The following is a 17598-nucleotide window of genomic DNA, read 5'->3' on the forward strand; positions in this document are numbered from 1 at the left end:
TGTTCTTTTACAGAACAAAATTGTGTCACTTTTATTCCTATTACAAGAAATGTAAATAGCATGACATGACCCCTCTTAAATAGGAGATCTGGGGTCAAAAAGACTTCACATCTCATATTTACTCTAAAACGCATATATATTTTTGTCATTTGAAAAAATAAAAAAAGAAAATGGCCCTTTAAGAGCTATGGGAGGAAGTGACATTTTGACACCGCTTCCGTCCTGCTATGGTATGGAGACGCATTGCCAGCACCCATCTGCTTCTGAGTGGACATCAATTACCCTAGTGAGCTCACCTGGAGCGGCAGCTCTCTTACCTGTTTATGGTATGGAGACGGGTGGGGGCCATCTTCCCCTGACTTTGTCTTTATACCCAGCTAGCAGAAAGACCTGATCGCCTCCGCCACTGCCGAAGGCTCCTGTAAGTGGTGGAGGCCACGGAGAGTGGCAGGAGCCCTATCCCGTGCCGATAAAAGTGATCTTGCGGCGAATCCGCTGCAGAGACCACCATTATAGGAATCGGACCACTGAAGAAGAGGATACCTGGGTTATGGCAGCTAGTTGCTGTTATAACAAAGATATCCCTCTTCAAACAACCGACGTATATCGGCGTGCGGCGGTCAGGAAGTGGTTAACCACTTCAGCCCCGTAAGAATTTACCCCTTTCCTGCCCGTGCCATTTTTTGCGATACGGCACAGCGTCACTTTAACTGACAATTGCGCAGTCATGCCACGCTGTACCCAAACAAAATGTATGTCCTTTCTTCCCCCACAAATAGAGCTTTCTTTTGGTGATATTTTAGCACCTCTGCGTTTTTTATTTTTTGCGCTACAAACAAAAAAAGAGCGCAAATTTTAAAAAAAAAAAAACACAATTTTTACAAAAAAAAAAATCCTCAGTTCAGGCCGATATGTAGTATTCTGCATATATTTTTGGTAAAAAAAAATCGCAATAAGTGTACATTGATTGATTTGCGCAAACGTTATTGCGTCTACAAACTATGGGATAGATTTATGGCATTTTAATTTTTTATTTCTTTACTAGTAATGGTGGTGATCTGTGATTTTTATTGTGACTGCGACACTTTTTTTTAAACTATGGGGTGATCAATGGGTTAAATGTGTTCCCTGATAGTTTGCCTACCCCTGGTCTAAAATATTCTGCATATCTCCTCTGTGCTTCACTGAATGTAATGCTATGCACATCGCACTGCATTACATTCCCGGCCATGCTGGCCAGGGAAGCTGTCAACGGGAACCAGGAAGTGACGTCATACACGTCGCTTCCAAGATAGGAACAAGAAGGGGAGGGGATGTGTGTCTACCCTTCCCCCATTCCCTTCCCTCTACTCTGTAGCTCCCGCTTTGCCAGTCCCGGGCCCACAGATGGGCAAGCAGAGCCCAGTTTACATAGCGGGGAGCGCACGCAGGGAGCGGTCACTTTTCCTGAGTGTGTGGAAGCAATCGGGCAGCAGTGGAGTTGCCCAAATGCTTCCACCTCGCCTGCAGCAGGGCTAGATGTAGAAAAAAAAACTACCTGCCCAAAACTGCATGCCCTGTTCAGCAGGTGCTACATCCACCATAAGTGACAGGGGGTACAATTCTTGCCGTAGCGCAAAGCATCATGGCTGCAGCAGGTGAACACCCATAGCCATCGTCTCTGCACCTGAAGAGGATAGGGGATGGGAAGGTGGTAAAAGCACTGCTCAACCGCAGGCTTTTGCTGCCCCTGCCAAACTGCTAGTGTGAATGAGCCCTTGCTGCAAATTGTGCACAGGACAACAATGGATTTTTGGTAGGATCAATGGCCATTTTTTGAACCCTTTGAACAATATAGAACAAAAAGCTTTATTGGTGTGTGTGCTGTATGTATACATTAAACTCTCTGGGCACTATGTCTGATACACTTGATAACATTTTCTGAAGAATTTTCTTAGCAAATTTTTTCCAAATCGAACCTACCAGAATGTGAGAGCATATCACAGAACCCAAAGCAAACCCAACCACAGGGAGGACATACCAACTCCAGGCAAATAGCATCATGCATTGAATGAAGCTGGTAAGAGGGACCTTAACGAGTTCACTGAGAAAATCACAGAGGCTGCCATTGTGAATCTGAACATGCTAGTGCATGTGTCGAACACAAGGTCCACAAGGCATTTCATGTTGCCCTTGTACCCAGGGCTTTTAAGCTCTCGCTTTCCGCTTCTCACCCTGCACTCTGTACGTAGTGCACGCCTGAACCCTGCACTCTGTACACGGCACACCCCTGAACCCTGCACTCTGTACACGGCACACCCCTGAACCCTACACTCTGTACACCCCTGAACCCTACACTCTGTACACCCCTGAACCCTACACTCTGTACACCCCTGAACCCTACACTCTGTACACCCCTGAACCCTACACTCTGTACACCCCTGAACCCTACACTCTGTACACCCCTGAACCCTACACTCTGTACACCCCTGAACCCTACACTCTGTACACCCCTGAACCCTACACTCTGTACACCCCTGAACCCTACACTCTGTACACGGCACACCCTACACTCTGTACACGGCACACCCTACACTCTTGTACACGGCACACCCTACACTCTGTACACGGCACACCCTACACTCTGTACACGGCACACCCTACACTCTGTACACGGCACACCCTACACTCTGTACAGGGCACACCCCTGTACCCTACACTCTGTACAGGGCACACCCCTGTACCCTACACTCTGTACAGGGCACACCCCTGTACCCTACACTCTGTACAGGGCACACCCCTGTACCCTACACTCTGTACAGGGCACACCCCTGTACCCTACACTCTGTACAGGGCACACCCCTGTACCCTACACTCTGTACAGGGCACACCCCTGTACCCTACACTCTGTACAGGGCACACCCCTGTACCCTACACTCTGTACAGGGCACACCCCTGTACCCTACACTCTGTACAGGGCACACCCCTGTACCCTACACTCTGTACACGGCACACCCCTGTACCCTACACTCTGTACACGGCACACCCCTGTACCCTACACTCTGTACACGGCACACCCCTGTACCCTACACTCTGTACACGGCACACCCCTGAACCCTACACTCTGAACACGGCACACCCCTGAACCCTACACTCTGAACACAGTACACCCCTGAGCTCTGCACATAATGCACTCCTGATATGTATTGCACCTTTAAGATGTTCCTACTGTGCAATTTGGCTGCACCCATCATTTGATGCAGTTCAGCAGGGGGGTGGTTGAGTTCCTGCACCTATTCTCTTGGGAAAAAAAGCCCTGAATAAATGTATATAATCTTAAAGATACAACAGGCCCTTTGAGGGCAACTATAATGCTGATGCAGCCCACAATAAAATTTAGTTTGAAACCCTGTGCGAATGGCTCAACAGCAATGCTGATCTTTGAACCCCGATACAAAGCCATGAACCTGGAACAAACATGCAGAAATGAAAGATATCTGATCTGCAGGTTTGTTCCAGGTGAGTGACTCAAAAATACTTAAAGCCATTGAATCAGCCAGGCAGACAGCATTTTTAGAAAGAGAAACAGCATTAGAAGACCATGTTCCTGTCTGCACAGATTTTCTGAAATCCCCCACCTATAGCCTCTCTAACGGGCTACACAGAATAGTCATGTAAATGGAAAACATATCATGAATTACAATTATTAAGTAAAGGTCCTTTTACCCAAATAATGGTGAGATGAAATTGGTAGATCTTCTACAGTGAGCACATTCTTGTATCGTGGAGAAATAATGTACTTACTCTATAAAATAGACCTCTCCATTCTCTGTGTAGGCCATCTCCCAGTTCTCAGGCAGGGGTCCAAGGCGGTCCTCGTCAATAGGAGGTAGGTATTGAGGCAACTTCTGAGAACCTTCCGTGGTGTGAAAACTAGGAAGGGTCCGAAGCAGTGGTGGGGGAATCTCTTGGGTAGTGTTACTCGAGTTTTCGTCTTGTTCACTAGAGTCTGCGGACATGCAAAGATTAAGAGACGGGACTGAAATGACAGGCAAAACACTAAAGGTGCCAAGAGTCAGATAATACGTCAACAAAATGCTATTTAAACCTTTCCCTCCAATAATCAGCTTTCATCCTATTGTTTATTTTATTACGAATTAAAGTGGAGCTTGATCGGTGCAACATTGTAGATTGTAGATCCAAAGCTACATCATTTAAAGGGTCACTAAAGGAAAAAAATTTTTTTGCTGAAATGACTGTTTACAGGGCATAGAGACATAATAGTTAACTGATTCCTTTTAAAAATGATTAAAAATAGATAAAAAACAATCATATAATGTACCTGCAGTGTAGTTTTGTTTTTGCTGCTGTTTGCTGGTTCTCTGATGTACAGAGAGCCACTAGAGGGCAGTCAGCCAATAGAGAGCAGTGATACTTTGTCTAAAACTCCTCAGCACCAATCCAGTTTCGTTTTACTCACACCTCCTTGATTAGTGACCACCGTGAGAAATCTCCCAGTACTGTGGTCATCAGGAAACAGGCAACCAGGAAGTGTCCAGAACAGAGAGGATTTACAGCAACATGAACGCAAAAACGAACAATGAGGACATGAAACCAGGACTGCAGCAAGGTAAAGGAAGCTATTTAGCTAAAAAAAAAAATTCCTTTAGTGACCCTTTAAGGATGTGGCTGAACTGCAATGCAAGATTTTACCAGCAGGAGTCACTGCTTATGAGATATGTTTTTCAGAAATCTGTCCTGAATAAACCTGAGCCCTATGTGAAAGAGGGGGTCAAGAAGGTCAACCACAGACACGAGATGATAGTTACCCAATGAAACCAGATTGGGAAACTACTGTAAACCTCTGTTGGCTCACTTGGTGGACGGGGGAGTCTGTTCAGTGAGTGTATGTCAAGTCTAACAGGACTTCTGCACACACTGGCTCTACAAACATCTATCTGCTCTGTAACCAGCAAACCCCAACATTCCGAGAGGCCACAACATGTTCTATCTTCTCCTATTTCCAACTTATTGACATACAAATATTCTGAGAAGACAACAGGCACACATAAATATTAGTAAATAAATAAAAAAAGATAGATAAATGATTTAGTTGGCCTAAGAGCCGGTTCACACCGCCTGACGAGTCGCGTCCCAATCTATGCAATAGAACCGTTCTGATAGGAGCGACTCAAGTCGCTCCGACTTAGAAAAGGGTTCTTGTATGACTTTGGGGGCGACTCGGGGCGATTTGCATTGACTTCTATACAGAAGTCATTTTGCTAGTCGCCTCTAAAGTCGTCTTCAGGACGACTTGCAGAGTCGCCCCCGAGGTCGTTCCGCTGCAGTGTGAACCGGCTCTTAAAGTGTCTCATCCCTATTTAAAAGTATATGGAAAAAGAAACAAAAATTGTTTTGAGCCTCTAGATATGGCAGAATTTTAATAGCACTAGTCCATATGTGGTTAAGACCCCTTTTTCAAATTGGAGCCGTTTTTCAGGCGCTTTAGCTCTAAAAATAGCGACTGTAGAGAGACTGAAAAAAGCCTCAGCTGCAAACCTAGTGTGAAACCCCGAGTGCTCTCACACTGGGGCGCTGCGCTGGCAGGGCGTCAAGAAAAGTCCTGCCAGCAGCTTCTTTGCAGCACTTTAGGAGCGGTGAACTTACCGCTCCTAAAGCCCCCTGCCAATTGAAATCAATCGGTAGCGCCGCCGAACCCCTGGCAAATCGATTTTAACCCTTTTTCAGCCGCTAGTGGGGGTTAAAAGCACCCCGCTAGAGGGCAAGAAGTGCAGCAAAAACGGTAAAGCGCCACTAAAAATAGCAGCGTTTTACTGCCGACGCCCGGGCGTTGCGAGTGTGAAAGTTTATTACAAAAGTGCATTTCTAAAAAAACAGACAACATTTTCATTACAACAAAACCTGTTCATCAATACATCTAGTAGGTGTTGCACCAACAACCCAATTACAGACTTATATACAGTTGTGCATTTAAGCAGTATTACGGTAAGTCCAATATTTTCCAGAACTCAACATATTTTTTGGACTTTGGTCCACTTCATCGGGAGATTGTTAGCGTAACATAAATATACTCATCACTGAAGGGGATCAGGGATCACACAGAAATATAATACAGTATATGAAGACCTCTACAGAGAATTTTTATGGTGTATACATAAGAAGATATCTGGTGTATTAGGAGTCCACACAGACTACATTTTGCAGATCAAAGATAGATGCTTATTTAAACACTACTGGATAGCTATAGGAGATCTAATGACACGCTAGCGGACCATTGCAAAGATACTGTCTACGGCACATGCCATAATGCACCAGATATCTTCTTCTGTATAAACCATACGTCAAAAAAAATCTCTATAGAGATCTTCATATACTATATAATTTTTCTGTGTGGATATCCCTGTTCCATCCCTCCAGCTTGGGTGCTTACTTGTTCGCCCCCCTAAGGGGTACTGGTCTGTCTCTCCTCACACCTGATCCCATCCAGTGAAGAGTATATTTAATAAGCTCCTGACGAAGTAGACCAAAGTCCAAGAAACGCATTGAGTTATGCAGAGATGTCTAAATGCACAACTGGATCGAAGTCTGTAATGTGGTCATTGGTTTAATACCTATGTATTGACTAACAGGTTTTGTTTTAATAAAAATGTTTGCTCTTGTATAGAAAGGCACTTTTGTAACAAACTTCATATATAAAACATATATGGATTAGTGTAAATAAAATCCCATCGTATCTAGGGGCTCCAAAAAAATACTTTTTCCATATAAATTTAAAAGATGAATCCACAGATGACATAACATTCATAAACAATTCAGCAAGTAAATCGGAATCTACTGTTGGAATGGTCAAAGTAGGTGCGTAAACCTGTAAACTCAGATCTAACTGATAGAGGTGCCAAGAGACATAAGAGGATCTTTCTCACCTTTCCAGTCCCCGTGCAGTGTATAGACACATGTGTGATGCGTTAAGTCAGCCCCCCCCCCCCCCCCCATTGTGAATAGGCCATCAATGAAGGGCAACAAATTAAAAACTGGACCTGAGCCTTCTTTTTTTTTTTAACTGTGGTGCACCACAGCAAGTGGCATTAGGGTGCGTAGCAGTGCGGATGCATTGCTGCCTACTGTAATTGTGCCTGTGAGGTGTCATTTTAAATCAATGGCACCTTAATGCATCATGCAAAGTGCTGCGCCTTAAAACCTAACTCCACACTTAATGTCTCTTTATATAGTTTGTTTGATCCAAAATGTGCTTGCTGTAGGTTGAGCTTTGTTCAGCCATTCACGAAAAGCTTTGTATTTTATGAATGAGTACAAAGTTTCTTCTCATTGGCTGAAGTGGAGATTGTGACGTCATGCGCCCACTTCTCCGCCTCAGCCAGTTCAAGAAAGTTTAGTATTCATTCAAAAAATGCAAAGTGTCCTGTGAATGGCTGAGCAGTACTCAGCCTGAATATATTTTGTTATGAGAGTAGGACATGAAGTCCCTGTCTCACTGCCAGAACACATCAGTGTACACTATAGAATTCCAAAATATATTGCGCTGTGCCTTTAAATTACAATCTGACATCACATCCAGGGGTGGACTGACAAATCATGGGGCCCCCCCTGCAATAGATGATTATGGGGCCCCTGGGCTTACAGATGTCCACCATGCCAGGAGGCAGTGCAGAGGCAGGGCAGCAAACATCTCAGGATTTTCACATCAAAAGCATGTCGGTTTCGGACATATCAGGGACAGATGTAAAAAAACCACAGATTTTTACATACTGTCCCTGTTTTTTTTGAGCCTGGCAACCCTGATGGGGCCCCCTAGTGGCATGGGGCCCTCGGGCAGTGCCCGAGAGTCCCAATGGTCAGTCCGCCCCTGATCACATCAGTCCCTGTCTTCAAGATTTATACAATCTAAGGTCCCTAACTCACATTCATACATACACTAGGAAAATGTGCAAACATCGCATATACCATTTATTTATAATAGAGAAAATGTATTATTCAAAGTAATACAGAGCAGTATAAAAACTGGGCCAGTGCTGACGTCATCACGCTGCCGGACTCTTTGGTGGTCCGTTTGTATACGGCTCTGTTTTACTTTGCATAAAGTGGGTACATTTTCTCTATAATACATAAATAGTATATGCAGTTTTACATCATGGAGTTTCTGTGGTTCATAACTTTTAGTGGTATTGTGACACATCCCTGCTGGGGAGGCCTTTGGTTCCCACCATTTGGTCTGTACACAAGGGTGCATTTAGCCGATCACTAGCACCATTACAGACCTCCTATAATCCGAGGTCTTGTATTCCGGGAAGAGGCTGGTGTTTTCTATACGATGGTGAATGGATGACAACACCAGTCAGTGGTGGATGTTTATGTATTTAGTTATTATTTATTTGCTTGATTTTCACATTTGCAGTGTTTGCACATTTTGAATGGACTTACATGGCAGATTGTGATTTAAATGCGCAACATTTGGAATTATGTCTTTATACATTTGTTTACTAATTTGTTTTTTTGAGTGCTGCTGTGCACATATTTTTTTAATTTATGTTCTATGCTTGTTTCTGTATAAAATGTGCACCATGCAGTTTTATTTCTTTAGAGCTATATACTACAGTATATGCAGCTGAGGCTACATACACTTGCCCATCAATCACACCTGTTAGTTCAGTAAATAGTTTGCTTGGCCTAAATTAACTCTTTAAAAGGGACATTTAACATTAACACATGATGTACATGTGGCTAAAATGCAAGTTTTAGGGCTCATTCAGGCAGGCATAAAATCGTTTCTGTACTCTGTACGTATATAATGCTTGTGCAGCCCTCTGGATCAACTGTGGGTATGGAGTTGGGTGTATAGGATTTTACTGTGTTTTTTTATTTTGTTTTTTGTGGTTGAACTGGATGGACTTGTGTCTTTTTTCAACCTGACTAACTATGTAACAGCATAACCAAACTCCACCGCCACTGCTCAGGGCAAACAATGTGTAATCAGCAGCTCTTGCATTGATGATTGGACACTACTGATGTTTATAGGTTGGCCCTGAAGGAGTCTTTCATGCAGCAGCAAATGCACTGAATGAACAGCCTTTTGGTCACTAATGTATGACTGTTGAAGTAATACTGTGCATGTGCCGCTGCTGCATGAATGTTGGTTGACGTCCTAGCAACAGCAGAGACCGCCTGCATCCTAACAACCAAGGACACTAGATGGGAGGAGCAACCAACAGAGTACATGTATGCTGTATGCATGTATACATTAGCTCAAATGTTTACATGTGCGCAGCGTAATACCTCTAGAGCCTAATATACGGCCTCAGACACAGCTTTGTTTCATAACTGTTTAAATGAACCCATGAACTTCAATAAGGTTGTGTACAAAACGAGCAGCTGTACGTATCAGTTTTTTATGCCCATGTGATCAAACCCTTAGTATTGGTTTATACTTGAGGGGCTGCATTCTGCGAGTTGGGCAGCCTTTTAATTTCAATGGGCTGTCCTACCCACTGAGGCTGGGTTCACACTTATGCTGTATGGTTTTTAACCAATAAAGAAATCGTTGATAGAGTGCGGCCATCCGGATTTAATTATTTTCTACATGCTATTTGGCATACTGAGCCAGCACCATCGTTTGAGATTTTTTTTTGTGACCCAGACACCTGGAGCGGGTTCTTTTCCCTGCACCGGACCCCCTGCGGCCGCACGTAGTGTGAAGCCAGACTCAAACGCGGGTAAGTAGGTCCACAAGAATTGCACCACATAAAACTGGTGGTTTGGCACACACAAAAACACGCTGCAGGTGCTGGGAGTATCATTAAGAATTAATTGCATGTCTGCTAAAGTGTAGAAAATTTCTCTGTGGGTCAGGAAAGTGCAAACTTTTCCTTGCATTCTCCATCCACAGAGGTTTGAACCCAGGCTTACAGTGTGTTACTGTAATACAATGGTGTGAAGCCAGCCCTAGGAACTGTCAGGTGGTTTCACTTTCAAGCATCTCAAAACCAAAATATCAGCTTTGGTTGGATTGGCCCTAATATTATGCAGTAAAATCATTAACAAAAAATAAAAATAATAATGTACCTGTAAAACTATTGTTCATTTCAGGAGCCTCATCGTCATAGTCATCGTTCTCTGTATGCACTATGCCAGCATTTTGCATATCATTGTAAGATTTTGTCCGTTTGGGGGTCGACTGCTTAGAGCCGGAGAATGGATTTTGCAATGCATCACCGGAAGTCACTTTCCCATTGACGGGCTGGAATGGAGGCTTCGGTGTCCCATAATAATTACCTAAACAAGAAAAATAACAGATAGACAGGTTTAACAAAAAAAAAATGAAATGTTTCTTTCTCACCCCACTTAAACATTGGTAGATCTTTTCTTCCCGCCACTTTCACAGAACAGAGGAAAAATCTATTAGATTTCTAAACATGCACCAAGCAGAAAATAAAATAGAGTTTCTTTGTTTCCTCTGGGCTCCTGAAGAATGTGCGTATTGGGAGAATTGAGGAGTGCATTGTTGAAGTTCATTCATTACACAGATTTAAGACAAAAGGCAGCTCGGCTGAATAGCAAAACTTCATCTCACTGCATTTGAATTTCAATTAGCCGGGTTTCGTCCAAGGGTGCTTTTGTACAATGTGATGTCAGGTTTTGAGTGTACCCAGCAGAAAATATAAAATTCATTACCCCGTTCACCCTGAGAACCGAAAGAAAGGAAGGAATGACCCATATAATCCAGCTGGACTCATTTTAGTTTGCACCAATTTTTTTTTTTACTTCTATAAACTTATACACCCAGGATTACTGAAAGAAAAAAGGAGGCAGCTGTTGGGTTTTACGAATTCTTTAAAAAAAAATCTATTGAATCACTTGAAGTTTTTGTGTGCACTTCTATTAAAAAGATTCTCATCACGAAATACAAAGAAATCTACAGGATCTGGGTTTGTGCAGGAGTAAGTTGAATTTTTACAGTCCTGTAAACATCAGCTATAAAGAAGATCTATAGTCCAATGATAAATTAAAGTTACCTGAACAACTGAGAAGGAAAACTAGTGATAAAATGCTTTAGGCTGTCTTTAAACATGTGCAAATTGGATGAGGGTTTTGACACATCCAATTAGCAGGACATGCAAGTGTGACCGGTTCTCAATGTTCGGGGCGGCCGCAGTCCGCAATTCAAAAGGCTCCTGTGCATTTTTGGGTCCAGTTCAGGTGTGAATTCAGGCAAAAATTCTGACCTGAATAGCACTTGAACCGGTGAACAGAAACTCACCGGGCCACATGCTGTCAACCGTGGCCACACATATGTGGACCCGACCTAAAGGGTTAGTTCACCTTCACAATAAAATTGTATGCATTTCCTGTACAATAGTTTTTATGGCATTAAACAATGCCAAAATACAGGCTTGAAGAAAAAAAAAAAAGCAAAATGGTCCCGCATAGGGGAACAAAACATCACATGTCACGTAAATACAAACAAAACACTTTTTCAAAGTGTAGAAGCGCATTGTAGAAGCATCCGGCGGTAGTGCCGGAAGTGGGAATGAATAATTGGACTTGGAGGTCCAAGACATGGTGAGACTAACAAACAAAACAAAAACAAAAAAAGGGGGGTGGGTGGGAAAAGAGATGTAGAACTAGGCCAGGAAAGAGAAACAGTCAATATAAAAGGGGTAAAGGAGGAGGTGTAGACTTAGACAAGAAAAGACTTAGACTTAGACAAGAAAAGAGCAATCGATTAGTTGGCCGATTATTGTTTTGATTAATCGGATAAGAGCCTAAAAAAAAAAAAAAAAAAAATTTAAAATTTTTTGGGGCCAATTTGTTGTTGGGCAGATTGTAAAACACAAATTGCTGCAAAAACACATTACATGCTTTTCTGCAGCTTCTCCATTAAAGTATATTGAACCAAAAAAAAATAAAAAATAGCAAAGTTTCAGTTAAAAGTCCTTGCCCTTTCCAAATACGCAGCAGCTGAAAAAAAAAAATCATGGATGTAAACGTGTCCCATAGAAAAACATGTAAGTGAACTGTAGTGTGTTTCTGCAAAAAGCACCAAAACTCAGAACCCAGGCCTGAGCAAATAATCACTACTGTAAGGGGTTAATTTTTTTACTGTGGGACAGTGAAAGTAATATTTACAGTAGCGATTTGCTTTTTTGTACTATAAAGGGCTAATTTTAGTTTTTTTAACCCCATTATGTTACTGGCCGATTAAACGATTATGAAAATTGTAATCGATTAATTTCATAATCGATTAGTTGTCGATTAATGGATCAGTTGTTTCGGCCCTAGTCTGGAATACCCAAGCTGGTCTGGGGGAGGGTGGGGAGAGCATAAGACCACCATGGGTTTCAGAATTTGAGGAACTCAGCATGAGAGTCATGAAGTGCACTGGTCATCTTCTTATGCAGCATGACAGTGGTCAAAATGCTCTTCACCTCTGCAAAACCAACCAAGCTCCAGTAACAGTGTGTTTTGCGGCAATGAAAAGGTAGGTAGCCAGATTTTGTTTGTATGAGAAAAGGCTTGAGAGGGGGGCAGAGGAGAAGTGCATGCCGGGAGTCTTTGTGGAGGGGTACATGAAAAAGGGTTGAAAGGAGGCCATAAACCCTAGAGCAGAATCTCACCAATCGTGGGCAAGTCCACCAAATGTGAATCTTATCTCGCTTTGACCACATGCTCTGAAGCATATATCAATGTATGATGGGTTCGAATGAGCTATGTGGGCCAGAACCTAATGCCATAGGAGGAGAAACTTATAGGCTGCCTCCATGGTGACCAGATTGAAAGAACATTTGGCGATGGATGACCAGTCCTTGCTCCAGTCCTATAAATCTATTGAGACTGCCAAGTCTCACTCCCATTTGGAGATGTACAGTTGGAAGCAAGACAAGCCCCCAGCGGTCAAAGAGGAATAAATAGAGGAGATAGTGCCCCAGGTGAGTTAAGGCAGATACGTTCAAAGATCATCGTCTGGAATGGGAAAGAAGAGTTACAGCGGGGGTAGGTCGCGGGTCTCACGAATGGAAGCCCAGGATAGAAAGGTGTGAGATCCTAAGAGGTGACATACCTGTGAGCAGGCCACCAGGCAAAAGCCAGAGGTTGGTCTAGCCCCGGAGGAAAGAGGGAGGAGTGGGAGAAAAGGGGAGATTAAATTGCCTAAATAGCGGACCAAGTCTCAGAGAAGCAAGCTATGGGTCATGAGTGGTCTGAGAGGGGGGGTGCGAGGCTGGTGTAAGCCACAAAAGTGCAGAGACTGGGACAGGAGCACAGTTAGGGATTCCCAGAAGCACAGTTAGGGATTTCCAGAAGCACACATAAGGGAATGTCCGAAGTCACGTGCAACATTGTAAGCTATGAAAGCTGAGCAGCTAGGTAGTACTTTGAGTTGTTTGGGACACCAAGGCAATCTCTTAGTCGATGGGCAAAGAGAGTAGTACGGGCTTCTCTGGGGTTTTTGTAGGCCCAAATGAAAGCCAAGAATTTTTTTCGGAGTGAGTGTAAGAAGAAAGTGGGTACTCGGACTGGTAACGTGCAAAAGAAAAATTGTGTGCATTTCAGTGCTCCCAGTGCATGAAAAAACACTGCTCAGATTTTGAAGAAGCTGCTGCTTTGCAATGTTATGCCTGTAGTCATGCACGGTCTCTCCCAAGCCCTGTAAAGTAAGCAAACCACACCAACGTCCCTTTGTCCTGCCTGGATAAAAGGATGCAACACCTCAGTGTTCTTGTTCACTCAAAACCTACCTATGTGAAGTGTGCCTCTTTCCCGTGTTGCACATCGCTAAGCTCACTCGCTGCTGCTACAGAGGGAGATGCACTGTGCATGCCAGAGCACTTGTTCCTGCAAAGTAGAGAAATGCATGCCTAACATTCGGCACCACATGTGATCTAGGCAGAATGGGGAGAGTCACCTACCTAGGAGTTACCGAAAAACTTTGTGAGAAGTGATGCACACAAGTAGGATACTGAAAAGCAACTTCTTCAAAACCTAAGCAGTGTTTTTTTGATATAATAGCGACCCTTTAAAGTAACATGTTTGCAGGCAAATTGGGGTAACACCTACTTTATTTACTTACCTACTACTGCACTTACTTTTATTATTTGTTCCATGTCCACATTCACATAACAGAACTTTTAAAAACATATTTAAAAAGTTCTCTTTACTTTCTTAAAGTGGAAGTTTAGGCAAAACCTACCTAACGCTACTCCTGCTCTCTGCCACATTCTAAACCTAATCTATCTAACCATGTAAAGCAAGAATCGCTATACATACCTATTCTGCAGCTGATCTGGTCTGTTCCCAGCATCAGCTGTCAGCGGCGGCTTCAGTGTGGAGGTGGGTGCAGGAGAGGCAGCCGACAACGGAAGCCTCATAGTAAGTCTGTGGGTGACCACACTTCCCGGCCATTTCAAAGCCGTTCTCGGTCCTCTCCTGTACACAGCTTCCACCATTGGAAACTGGACCAGCTATAGAATAGACAAGTACAGTGATTTTTGCTTTACAGGGTTAGATAGATTATGTTTAGAATGTGGCAGAGATCAGGTTTAGCGTTAGTTAGCTTTCCTCTTCAATGCAATGCTAAAGAGAAGCTTTAACCCCTGCTCCCTCCTCCAGGGGTTTATACTGCTGTAAACCCCATTTTACCTTTTAACTGGGTTATGTTCAAATAATATTGCTCATACCCCCCAGTGATTCCAGTGTTGTCCTGCTGTGGTCCACCACTGCACGATGGCCCTATGCCGAAATCGTCTTTTATTAGAAAGATATCCCTGAAGGCTGCTATAGAGAAGACATGATTTTTGTCTAGGCAAGAATGGTGACAGTGGATAGGCCAGATCAGGAAAAAAAATAATAGAAACAACAACAAAGAATAATCGGCTCAGTACAGGTGCAATTCAGGGAATGTTTTACATTTCTCAATGAACACAAAGCATTCTCTGACTGGACAAGTGTGACGTCACCAGAATTCTACTTTAAAGTCTATGTCAACCCTAACAATGAACCTCCTTTATTTGCATGTTACTAGTCTGCTAAATATATCACTGGAAGTTTTTTTTCATCTTCTCAGTAAGTGCAAAAAATATGTGTTGATCTTGCCAGAAATCCAAAGCTGTACACTCTTCCTGTGTTATTACTATACACACTTCATGTGCTATGGAGTCTAATCAGCCCTAAAGTACCATTGGAAGCAGGATTGTTTCCGTTGCTGTTAGGCCTGAATCTGCAATTCTCCTCCTCACCCATCTTTCATCTGTCTACCTCAAGTTTATTGTTTGCCATGTTGGGCACGAATAAAAGCACAAGAAAGACACCTGCTGTTTGGGCATTCCATCATTGCTACTCTCATCATCATCTACCCCTAGACGCTCACAGAGGTAACACGCCATCCCAAAATCTAACCAGCGGCTCCTCCGGGGGTATCGCTACAATTTGTTGTCGGAAATTCCAACCATGTGTACATGGCATTAGATCACAGGGCATTTTCTACTCACAGTCCAGCTCTCTCAAAGTCTGAAGGACAGTAAACTGGCCCTTTGTTCAGAAAGTTTTGAGATCCCTGACTTACACAGTTCTTTCCTCTATTAGAATATGAGAAATAAAATACTTTGTTTTTAAATTGTGATGGACGTGAAACAAGCAAATACCTACCCTGCTTTGTACTTGATGTATCAATGTCTTGTTGGCTTAGGCCCTCTATCTGAACATAAAATACTGAGCTCTTTTAGGGCATCCAAACCTCTTCTAATAGATTCTGGGCTGGTGATTTATCATGAATTTTCCTAAATTGTAAAATTGCTTTTTCCATATGCAGTCATGTCCTAGTCCATGCAAAGAACATGGGTGGTGAGACCAAATCTGAGAGATGTAGATGTTTCACAATTAAACTAAACATATTCCCAAACATTTTTACCTACTGGAACATTATGTCCCATCTCTTGTTCTGGTGAAACCCCCAAAAATGTAGAAATTCCCATTGCTTTCTGTCTCAATGACAATGACAGGACAGGACAAAGGAGGAGAGTAAAAAAAAAAAACTTGATATGTGTTCTAAACCCTCACCACTATATCACAACAGAAAAAAACATTTTGGTCCGGATTCAGATACAAATGTGTATCTTTAGGCGGGCGTAGCGTATCTCCTATACGCTACGCCGCCGTAACTTTGTGACGCGAGTATGGTATTCAGAAAGATTATGCGCCCGAAGTTACGGTGGTGTAGCGTATAAGGGCCGGCGTAAGCCCGCCTAATTCAAATTTGGAAGATGTGGGCGTGTTTTCTGTTAATTCAGTGTGACCCCACGTAAATTACGTTTTTAACGAACGGTGCATGCGCCGTCCGTGAACGTATCCCAGTGCGCATGCTCCAAATTACGCCGCAAATAGTCAATGCTTTCGACGTGAACGTAATTTACGCACAGCCCTATTCGCGAATGATTTAAGCAAACAACGTAATCGACAGGAAATGCGACGCTGGCCCGACGTCCATACTTAACATTGTGTACGCCTCATAGCAGGGGTAACTATACGCCGGAAAAATCCTTACGCAAACAACGTAAAAAAATGTGTCGGGCAGAGGTACGTTTCTGAATCGGCGTATCTACCTAATTTACATATTCTACGTGTAAATATACGGAAGCGCCACCTAGCGTCCAGCGTAAATATGCAACTAAGATACGACGGCGTAAGAGACTTACGCCGGTCGGATCTTAGGGAAATCTATGCGTAACTGATTCAAAGAATCAGGCGCATAGATACGACCCTGCACACTCAGAGTTACGACGGCGTATCTGGACATACGCCGTCGTAACTCGTATCTGAATCTGGCCCTTTGTCTTTACATACACTTTAATGTGAAATTTTGAGAAGGCACTAACCACAACAAAAACAGTAAAAAAAGATTTACTCAGATTCAATGATAGTCATTGGCACACAAGTAACCCCATCTGCTCAACATCTTAACAGATGCAAAAGGAGAGAACATATTTAGTGCCAAAGTGCAAAAAATAAATAGTTTTTGTAGTGTTTCTTGGAGCGTTTTTCCAGCAGAAATGCTCCTAATAAACTCTCCTAAACGCTAAAAATTGCGTTTTTTTTGCCTTTATCTCCCCTTTTTTTTTTAAAGGAACTGCGTACACAGGATCGGACATTCCGACAACAAAACCGTGGATTTTATTTCCCAGCGGATTGTTCTCTTAAACTTGTCTTGCATACACACGGTCACACAAATGTTGTCGGAAATTCCGACTGCCAAGAATGCGGTGACGTACGATACTACGACGAGCCGAGAAAAATTAAGTTCAAGGATTCCGAGCATGCGTTGAAGTGTTTCTGAGCATGTGTAGGATTTTTGTGCGCCGGAATTGGCTACAGACGATCGGAATCTACGACAAGAACTTTTTTTGTTGGAAAAATTGAGAACCAGCTCTCAATCATTTGTTGTCGGAAATTCCAACAGCAAATGTCCGATGGAGCCTACACACGGTCTGACCGTGTGTACGCAGCATAACGCTCCTAAACGCTGCTACAAAAAGCTATTACCAGCATATTTTAGCCAGCGTTTTTTACAGCTTGTGTTTTTTTAGCCTAAAAATA

General features: G+C 43.0%; 1 protein-coding gene across 10 annotated transcripts in view; it reads right to left on the reverse strand.

Moving 5' to 3' along the window:
* Positions 1-17598, reverse strand: part of MAGI1 (membrane associated guanylate kinase, WW and PDZ domain containing 1) — a 693886-nt gene that overhangs the window by 172590 nt on the left and 503698 nt on the right. For 9 of the 10 annotated variants that reach the window (XM_040359187.1, XM_040359189.1, XM_040359182.1 and 6 more), the window contains exons 4-5: positions 10079-10287; positions 3784-3992 (exon numbers count right to left, since the gene is read on the reverse strand). In XM_040359187.1, the coding sequence (XP_040215121.1) occupies positions 3784-3992; positions 10079-10287 (418 nt within the window). Of the gene's footprint in view, positions 1-3783; positions 3993-10077; positions 10288-17598 lie in introns of all 10 variants that reach the window. The other variant, XM_040359181.1, reaches the window with a different exon arrangement.

The sequence above is a fragment of the Rana temporaria genome, chromosome 7 (genome assembly GCF_905171775.1).
Source record: "Rana temporaria chromosome 7, aRanTem1.1, whole genome shotgun sequence".
Taxonomy (NCBI): Eukaryota; Metazoa; Chordata; class Amphibia; order Anura; family Ranidae; genus Rana; species Rana temporaria.